Source organism: Labrus bergylta, chromosome 13, assembly GCF_963930695.1.
Source record: "Labrus bergylta chromosome 13, fLabBer1.1, whole genome shotgun sequence".
Classification (NCBI taxonomy): Eukaryota; Metazoa; Chordata; class Actinopteri; order Labriformes; family Labridae; genus Labrus; species Labrus bergylta.
This window is the reverse complement of record NC_089207.1, coordinates 11,929,107-11,939,272: the sequence shown is the minus strand read 5'-3', so window position 1 is coordinate 11,939,272 and position 10,166 is coordinate 11,929,107. Positions and strand designations below refer to the sequence as shown.

The 10,166-nt window shown below is 44.4% G+C and overlaps 1 protein-coding gene across 1 annotated transcript; it reads right to left on the bottom strand.

Annotated features, from left to right (window-relative positions):
• Positions 1 to 4,061: 4,061 nt before the first annotated feature.
• rgcc (regulator of cell cycle) lies at positions 4,062 to 9,743 on the bottom strand. The gene is made up of 5 exons (XM_020631931.3): positions 9,584 to 9,743; positions 9,141 to 9,314; positions 6,689 to 6,796; positions 6,153 to 6,215; positions 4,062 to 4,735 (listed from the first exon to the last, which is right to left on the bottom strand). The coding sequence occupies exons 1-5, from the start codon at positions 9,609 to 9,611 to the stop codon at positions 4,728 to 4,730; spliced, it is 381 nt and encodes a 126-aa protein (XP_020487587.1). The 5' UTR covers positions 9,612 to 9,743; the 3' UTR covers positions 4,062 to 4,727.
• Between the last annotated feature and the right edge of the window lie 423 nt (positions 9,744 to 10,166).

The following is a 10,166-nucleotide window of genomic DNA, read 5'->3' as shown; positions in this document are numbered from 1 at the left end:
ACTCAGGACAAAGATGGCTGTTTGTAGAAGTCTCTAAACAAAAGGATGAATATATGAATATGTTACTGTCCATTTAGGCAGTGCTCTTAATGTTTTGATTTAACTTTCTACAAAAATGTAAAAATTTTACAACACAAACTGCGGCAAACATCCCAACAACTTACCTAGATTCTGTGTCTCCCTGTTAAGGCTCAGCGTCCGTTAGAGAAGCAGACATTAACTCCCTCGTTATCGCCGCCATGTTTGTTGTTGCTGATACGTCACTTGGCTGAGGATGCGCCGGCTCAGGTAGTAGTATTTTGCACCAGGCTGTAAACGGGCTTATTCCTGCAGTAAAGTTGGAAATTCAAACATCGGGCTCTATGGGGATCGACTCACTGCTGGAGACAGCCTCTAGTGGCTCCTTAAGGAACTGCATATACGTTTTTCAGCACGGGTTAAAGCTTCATTTCAGGCCAGAACGCTAGAAAAATGTAATCTTCTGCTTGACTTTGAGCTAAATGTAAATGTGGAGTAGAAGAAAACAAAAAAAAAATTGTCAAACAAGCACAGACATGCTCAGACACACACACCAACCATTCTGCCCACACACATGCATACATTCAGTCTATGCAGACATCTGGCCTCCAGTGATGATGAAGATGAAGCAGAAAGCTGAACCTGATATTTGACTCTGTGTATTTCTGACTCTTTGTGATGTGGACAAACATCTGTGTGTCTCTGCCCAGACTATTCATAGAACCACCACTTCAACACTGAACAAGTAGCATGTATGGACTGACACACGGCTGCAGGATGAACTCTGGCTTTCTCAACTAATCTGCTTGTTCCTCTATCCACTAATATATAAAATATATACAATAGTAGAACAGAGCTGCAAATTCAGAAACAAAGAAAAATCAGAAACACATCCAAAAAGTCCAAAACAGAAACTATTAAAAACTGCTGCAAAAAACTACAAAAACATTCAGCCTACGCTACAACTACAGGCGCCTGAGCTGACATGCGTCCACTAATTCATTTAGTGCACATTTTTGTTGTTTTCTCAAGAGCAGAGCTCATTTGTCTCAATATGTTAAGATCACAACGCTAGCTTTCCAACGAGATAATAACAGTCGTGTTTTTGTTTAGGACTTTAACATTTGTTTTGAGGGTTTGTTTCTGAACTTGCAGCCTGCTGTATGTGCATGGCTTTCTGCACCATTGTTGTAAGTGTTTCCCAATTTTTACATTTCTATATTTTGTAGGATGTCATGAAGTCAATCTTTCGTCCTCCTGCAGCGTGTTTTACAGCACGCCATGTGTACGGGTCTCCTACTTTCCCACACTTCCAGCCCTGTGTGCATACACTCGCTCCACTGCCAAGGCCAACACTTCTACAGGACAGACCCCCACTGCCAAAAAGATGCCCCTTTCTGCCAAGTGGGAAGCTTGTTTTAGAGGGATGGGGATCATGTGTTGTGTCAACATGGTCCCTCCGATCCGTGCCAGCTGCCCGGCGTCCAGCCCAAACCCTCGTAACAGCACACAGAGCGGAGAGGTGTACTGTGAGCGAGACTGTGCCCACAGCTTCCCTCTGCCAACTGTACTGAAGAAACAAGACGGCCGTCTCTGTGCCAGCTTCCTGCCATCACATTAACACAGTCTGGCATGCGCTCACAGTCGGCTGGCTGGATCCACCGACTGGGAACTGCAGCCGCGCACAGCTGTCGGGGGACTCTCAGCTTGTGGGCTGAGGTTTTCTTTTGAGAGGCTTCAAAACATGAGACTTCAGAGGAGATCAAATCAGAGGCTGCAGCCGAATCAGCACGGATGCAATCAGTAACGGGCTAAAGGAAAGGAGGGGCCTAATGTTCTTTACGTGCAGCTATCGGACAAGTGTGAACAGTACAGACTGACACAGTTTAAAGGACACTTCCAACAGTTCTGCTCATTCAAAGTGCATGAACTGTAAGCCTTTGAAATGTGTTGCGCAATGTCTTCTGAAGCTCTTGACGTTTCTAAAGCGGTCGTCGGATCAGAAGAGAGTTCATTCTCTTAAATTACAAGATTGGCCACTCTCTTTCATGTTACATTATCTGCATTGTTTACACAGAATCTGCAAAATAAGTGCAAAGCAAAGACAAAATGGGGCCGTTGAGGGCCTAGCGGTTTAGGTCACAAAACCCATGTATGGAGCCTAGTCCTCCAAGTGGACGGCCATGGGTTCTAGTCCGACCTGTGGCTCCCTTCCCACATCTCATCCCCCACTCTCTCTCTCTCTCCAGATCTCCTACTCTGTCCACTGTCCTCACTGAATAAAGGCATACAAAAACCACATAAATAAAGCTTAAAAAAACAGTAAAGAAAACATGAAACTCCTGCAAACCAGCTGAGAGACACAAGTTCCTGAACATTCCTCGAGTGATTCTTCTTCATTTTGCATTTGATTATTGTTGTGCAAAGTTCAAAATTGTCTTTGCATTTTGTTACTTACCTCTTATATCAGGAAGCTTGTGTTACAAACTGGTAGCATGGCGTTTAGGTGTTTGCTTTTATCAGGTTGCCTGTCAGTCTTATTGGTTGAAATGTGGGATTAAAAAAGTCAGGGTATGTCCGCCTGACGGCCTAGATTACACATCATTAGGTCTTTTTTTGTGTTTGAGTATTCCTGAAACTCATCGATCGTGCTCTCTGGTCCGTCTACACCTGCTGCACTGCTGCTCTAGAACCATCATGGAGGCCGGTCTGCACAGGCTGAGGGGTCGTCTCTGACATTAGACCACTTGAGCCACACCTGCTGCTGGCCCTGTAAGAGGTCACACCCTCCTGTCTCCCTCCGCCGCTGGAAATAGACCCTGTTGCTGCAGAGGTTACATAAGTGTTTTTATTGTTGAGAGGTTGATTAGTGAGCACAGAAGGTAGGTGACGTGTTGTATCTATTTCAGTGCGTCTGTGTGTGGCTGTTGCTACATGCATGACTTTTACGTTATTAGGAATCTGCTGCATGACGCCTCTACTCCCTTATTCCAAGCACATGATTAATGTAATGACGACGCAGTTAATCGTAAAGTTTGTTGTAGATTCTGTGTTTGTAGCTCTATGTTGGGCTCGCTCCTGCAAAGGCCGCTAAAGATCTGGAGGCAGATCAGCAAAACATTTAAAAATGCAAAGTGTTTTGGGCATCTGGGACGTTTTTTTGTTTTTGTTTCTTGGAAGAGTCGAACATTTTCAAGGTGCTGAAGAGACAGCTTTCTCAACATATAAATATGGGCCTCATTTAGTGGACTGCTTTACTGCACTAAATGCATCTTTTAGAACCCACAGATTTTAAATGTAAATTCTCCTGGATGTTTTTTAATTGACCACATTTCTCCTTACATCAGGAATGATTTTTGAACTTCATGCTACAGTTTGATCATCGAGGTTCCCCCTTTTGTCTTTTCTCTGAAGTTTCCACATTTGTGCCTTAAAAGACCCAAAGAGGATGCCTTCTGCAAGCTGAAATAAAAGACCAAAATCTGAGAACTGGTATTGAAACAATAGTCCCTCTTACGTCGAGTTTTACTAAATGATTGTGCACATTTTCAATCCAAGATGGTATTTATTTTATTATCCTACTTTAATGTGTTAACATCTTTTACTTGCATTTGCTGCCATCATGGCCCCTTTTGCTCTTTTTTCCTGCATGCATTGCTTTTGGTTGCATGTTTGTATGAGTGTTCCTTCACAGATTCACTGGAGTTGAACTTCTGATATCTCTCCAGATTAGCAAACAGCAGCTGAACCCCTCCTGCGCTCCACAGCTTTGCTAAGAAACCAATTCTTCCTGCAGGGACTCGATAACAGATCAAAGTGCTTTCTGCAAAATGTACAAATTTAATGTGAAATACGCTGGTGTGTTAAACTTTAGAGAAGCTAATCCTTACTCTGACCTGCTGAATGGACCTGACAGAGGGCGTCTGTGGTCGCTAAAGTGAAACGAGACTGCACATGAACTTCAGCTCTGTGTTACTGAGACGAGCTGACAGAAGCCCAGAAAAGCAAACGCCCTGGTCCAAAATAAAGAGCGGAGTCGTGTGTTAGTAAAAAGAACATTTCATACTTTAATATTATCTCTGGCTCTGCATTCGCTGTATTAAATACACATATAGCTTTCCAGCTTTCTCCAGAGAGGATTCAGTTTATTCCAGTTAATCTGAACGTCCTGTTAATAAGGCAAATAGAATTATTATTTACATAAAGATACAAAAATATATTTTACACAAAGAAAAGACAATAAGGAGCTCTATAAAATTACAAATATATTTCTATTATACAAAGCTTTTTTTTTTTTTTTTTTTTAAATACTCTTCCAGCTCAGGGGTTGGAGTGTTGATGTGATCTGACAGTAAAAGTTCCAGTGACTCTCTGCGGCGTTTCATTCACGCCTCCTCACTCCTCGTAATGATTCATGGAGTCCATTGCATCATGCTGTGTCCTCAGGTTTCCTGCTAAGCTAATTTTGGCCCTCTTCGCTGCCCTTACAGCCCCAGTATCCAGGTGGTTGAAGTGAGTAGATGGCTGGGTTAAATTTAGGAGCTGGTGCCGTGGTGGAGCTGCTTGGACGCCACTGGGATCCAGCTGTATCCTGTTGGGTGGTTTTGGGTGTAGGAGCCGGGCGTATGCTGCTCGGGGGGGGGGTCCAAACATTCACTCCCTCCTTCCCTCGTGTGGCTGCACTCCCAAGACGACTCTGAGCCTCCTCGTCACATGCCTGAGAACAGAGACAGACAGACCTGATTAGAACCGGACTCTCTGGCTCCTCGGCTCTATTCTCAGAGCGGCGGGCTGCTCGCTTTTACGGGCCGGTCATCGTAAACAACGGTGGCCCCCTAATAAACACACCATTCAGCAGAGCCAACAGGAGGCTGGCCGACTTCCCGCCCAGGCTCACTGAATGTCCAGTTTCTTTTACAGACAGTCTGTGAAAGACAGACACTCAGCGGCAGAACAGGGCGAGGGCCGAGGGAAGGAAAAGACATCCACACAACTCCCACTCCGGTCTCATTCCATTCCTGACATTTACAGTGGGAATTCACGCAGCGGCACACATTCCTCAAACTCTGAAGCAAGTTCAAACACTCACAATCCCCAAAGTACAGAAGTCAAACACAAATGAGCCGTGTGTGTCTGTTATCAATGACATTTTGCAAGTTAAACGACGCCCTTTTTTTCTTTAATCTTCTCATGTGCATAAGCAAACATACATATCTATAAATATGCAGAGGAGGAAACGTAGAAGAACAGATACTTCTGTAGAGGCAGGCGTACTTATTGGACTTGTTTACTGCCAGTGCAAGTGTTGCAGAGTCCTCATATCTCAAAGTAAAAGTTTCCCTCTGAAGGACATTTATACCGCTGTTTTTTATCACCTCATTTTAGAACATGATCGAACTGAAGTCAACCTAACTTTGAGTGTGACTAACACATTTTTAAAACCAGGAACGTTACTTCCTGCTTCAGTGTGCAAATCAGAGGGATAGAAAGTGTTGTGCTGCTCTGAATACGACGCCAAGTTCAAACTCTTATGAAGTTTATACCTGTCATGTTTGACGCGCACAGATGGATGCACAAAGAGCGCAGCTTTTCTGTTTGTGCCCCTCTTGATGTTGGTAAAGGTGCAAAAAATAATCAGGATTATTCCCCTTAAGAGTATAAAATCTAAAGTAACGAGCCTGTTGTCAAAATATAATGAGTAGAAAGAAGCTATCTGTAAAAATAAGTAGAGTAATGAATACTGAAGTCATGTCCAGATACCTGAAAACTATTCCTGAGATACAGTAAGTGCAGGAGCTGACGATTGGAGTGCTTTGTGATGTGTGTAATTGCACGGTGTTGGTCAGAGCACTTTCTTGCGAGTTTGATTGACAGGTTCAAAAGGGACACGCTGCCTGAGAGACCTTCATGGTCCACGTAACACCACCGCCCCGGCCCCTTCACCCTCCTCCTCCTCACACATCACTGTTTCTAAGAAACCCGAGGGGAGGGGTTGCTGTGTCACTTTATGAGTGGTCGTTAGCATAGCTGACACAGGGAACAAAACGCTTATGTTAATCCAGAGTTGCGGGCGGCGCCAGCACACACGCTAATTCATCAAGAGTTCTGACAGCTCGGTGGGCATGAGCACTTACTCTCTAATGTCCTATCGAGGTCGGCGATGAAGTCCTCCAGCTCTTTAGTGTCGCCCAGTTTGGCTGCAGGGAAAGAAAGAAGATTCACATTTTCAGATAGAGCAAAACAATCTTCAGAAACTCGTTTAAAGACCAGAAATAAAGTATTTGGCTCCATTAGATCATTGCACATCTTTGTTTGAGAGCCTGGTATTTGTGCATGACAGGGGCAAAACAAAGATCTGTTACAAAGCAGGGATCAATTCACCGTCATGAGAGACTATTCCTGATGTAAGTTCTTTCACAAAGAGGGCAGACATTTCAAGAGCGCACAGAGACAGACACAATGTGGGTAGAAACTGGCTGAAGCTGGAGCGCAAGAAATCTGTACAAGCAACAACACATCAGAGTGCAGGCGTACTGTTTGGGGACAAGCCAAGCAAATATTAGCTGATGAAGGTTAACGCCTTACTGTTCAGCATCTAAATATGTAATCTTAAAGTCAAAGTTTCTTCACAAGTTTCAATAGAGATGTGAAAATACTGAGAGTTACTCACGTTTTGGTGACATGAGAGGAGGTGAGGAGTTGGTGGGGGAGAGCACGGTGGGGGAGTCGAGCCTCTCGTCACTGAAGCTGAAGCTGTTTCTGTTGAGAGACTCTGCACCTGTCAGACAGAGAGAGAGAGAGAGAGTGAGAGAGAGAGAGAGAGCGAGAGGAGACAAATTCAGACACATTAGATCAGGTAAGTGTCCACCTCTCTGTGTACACACAAACACAACACAAATCTAAATCTGTGTCAGTGGAGCAGCTTCGGTGTGTAATCATCACATTCTCCTCTAATGACGGCCTTCCTCTCCGGCCTTTCACACACACGCATGTGCTTGTGTTTGCACACACAAAAACACACGCTCTGACATCGGTGCAAAAACAAAACTCTGGCGCAAAAAGCGGACTCACTGTAGCTACACATTTTATGCATTTCCCTTAGAAGTTGAAGATTTAATGTGCAGTCGGTAACTGTAAGTCAGAGACTAGATCTCCATCGTGGCAGTCAGTGAGATTTATCTCTGACACGTTGAGAGTCTGATACCAGAACAGTGCAGGCTGCAGTTTCTATCTCTTCTGTACGACCCAAGCCTTGAACGGATGGTTACATAAGTGATATAACGACCAGTTTGAGCCTGCCAGGTCATATTATGAACGCCACCACGTTACATATTTTCACTGTCTGTTTGTCTGCAAAGAAATGGAGTCAGAGAGAGATAAAGATGTGGAGACTTTCCGCAGCTAAAGTCCAGGATTTAAGGCTCATTCATTCAGTAAAAAACAGCTTCTCTAAAGCTTGAAGTCTCAGTTTAAGTTGACCGACAACACTGTCCATTCTATCTTTGGGATTTTGAAGTTAAGTGCGTGAGACAAAAAGTAGATTAGGCCACACTTGTAGCTGTCCTCACCTCTCTCACTCCTCTGCCCAGACCCGCAGCAGATCTTAACAGTGTCTCAGATGTCGACCACTTACCCCCCCTCCTCTCCCTCTGACCTGTGCCACTCCCAGCACTCAACACTGCACACACAGCGGGAGATAGGAGACACCACACAACGGGGAGCACCCGGGCGCACACACACACCGCCGCAGCCCTTTTGTGTTTGACTTGGAAATGAATCCCTGTTGTTTTTACCGTTTTTCATGCACTTTCTATTTTCTCCTTTTTCCTCTATCTCTGCTTCCCGCACTCTCTGGTGGATCTCTTGGGGCTCTGCCCAGTTTGTGTCATTAATCTGCGCGTCCAACAGTCCGTCCATCCATCAGGCTGCAGGACAATAGAGCGTCCCTGCGTGGGACAGGTCCCTCTTCATTACACTGCCATGGAGAGGACAGCGCTCCAGCAGGAATCTGATCCCGCTCCGATCAACACGCTCATTAAGACTGCAGACCTGTTCAAACACCTTCCACTGCTATTAACACAGATGACGAGTACTGCAGGATCTGTAGTGGTAATGTGGTAATGAGATAAGTCCTACCTGCTGTGATAGCACCCTCAAACCCAAGTGTAACTACAATTCTGTGGTCAAATTCTTGTGCTGAAGTTTACAAAAATCTGCATCAAATAAAACTCTACCCATCCAGGTTTGGATAATAAACGACACAAGAGCTTTAATCTTTCAATGCGCTTTTGTTTGGAAGAAGAATATTCTGCAGTCTAGACTTTTAAAAGTATCCCAGTCCAAATAATCAAATCTTTTCCATCTCTTCCTGGCAGAACCTGCTGTGCTCACACGTGTTTGGGAAACTCAAGGGGACTCGAAGCATATTTTTCAGCATATGATGCTATCACATTTATGCAGCCTGAGGCCACCTCTGAAGCTGACTGGGAGGACTTTGAGAAACACTGTGGAGTAAAATAGCAAATGTATGCTTTTTAAAACTTTAGAGTCACAGCCACGATCCGGAGGCAGGTGTGCCAAAGTATGCAGCAGTAGCTCAATATCACGGCCAAATCTCTGGACTGAGATCAAAGATTTCTCTTTTGCCTTCAGGCAGAGACAGAAGAGAAGCATATGCATGGATGCATGTGCAACAATCTGCCCTGCTGCCCTCTGATGACACACGATAAGAAACTGCACACAGAGGTGATACAGCGCAGAGGAGGAGGAGGAGGAGGAGGAGAAACACTGACTTAAGGTGAGCTAGAACCTGCATGATTCAAAGTTTATGATAACAAATTTGACTGGCGGTTTTGGCAAAGTAGAGATAACTTTTTAGAACACCAGGCACTGAAAAAAAGAGATAAAAATATTTTCTGCAGAGCCTGATCTCCATTCTGGCTCCCCTCTGAAATCATGGGAGACCATCCCTGTAGTCATCTAGAATCATTTTTGGATCCTGACAATGCGTCACTGATGTCATGAAATGATCCAAAAGTTTACGTTTGACTTTTTTTTTTTTTGTTGTTGCTCCGATGCTCTCTAGTAAAGTTGAATGTCCAGTTAAAGAGTCAAACACTTACTCTCTGAGTCGCTGATGCCGCTGTCGCTGACGCTCGCGCAGCTCCTCCTCTTCACCGTCTTCAGGTGCTCGTCGTACCTGAAGTGACGCTTCTCCACCGGCGACGTGAAGTCTTCGATCACCGCGTCGAACTCGCACAGCACGTCGTCCAGGTCCTCCTCGTTGACGAACTTCGCTGCAAGAAAAAAAACGTCAGAAATATAACTTAGTGTCAGAAACCCCATAAACTCCATGTTCTAGTGTTGGAATCGACTTTTAATCCCGCCAATATTTGTTACATCTCTTGAAATAACCTGTTTATTTTCTAATTGGGATCTTGTATAGGCCTTATAATTATTTCTGATATAAACCAGCATAACAAGCCTTACTATCTTTCAATAAATAAGTCCCCCCCCCTCGATAATAAAAAATATAGTGTATAATAAAAAATAAATAAACATTTACCTTGGGCTCTCAGTTTTGGTGACTTCATTATTCCAGTGATTTTAGATTTTCGGGTCCGGAAATAATCTTAGTTTATACTTGAACGTCCCTCAGAGTAAAGTCCAAAACTGTCTTCTACGAGTCTCACTGCAGGTCTTGAACTGACCCTCTGAGTTGAGGACTGGCGCTTTTAAAGGAGCCACGCTCAGAGGGGGGGCGGGGTCAACCCGAGCAGAGCAGAGGAGAGGAGGGGAGGAGGTGTGTGTGTGTGTGTGTGTGTGTGTGTGTGTGTGTGTGTGTGTGTGTGTGTGTGTGTGTGTGTGTGTGTGTGTGTGTGTGTGCGTGCGTGCGCGTGCACGTGGTGATCTTAATATTTACAGTCTATTGGTAGTGACCATTAAAAGTCTTCCCGGTTGGGGTTACACTCCGCTGACGTCACTCTGATGTTTGTAAACATCTTGTGTGTCAGTGTCCAGCAGCAGAGTGTAATACAGATATTTATAATCACGAGCTGGTATGTTCATATTCTATCACTGACTCAGGATCAACTCTGGACGCTTTCATTGATTTACTCTTTTCAATTACATCCGGCTTAACATGAATT

Bases quoted from the DNA above. Each gene is read 5' to 3' on its own strand.
- rgcc (XM_020631931.3), bottom strand. From the start codon at position 9,611: ATGAAGTCACCAAAACTGAGAGCCCAAG. The intron at 9,315-9,583 runs GTAAATGTTTAT...TTTTTCTTGCAG, and splicing joins ACCAAAACTGAGAGCCCAAG to CGAAGTTCGTCAACGAGGAG. The intron at 6,216-6,688 runs GTGAGTAACTCT...CTTTCCCTGCAG, and splicing joins TCCTCTCATGTCACCAAAAC to CCAAACTGGGCGACACTAAA.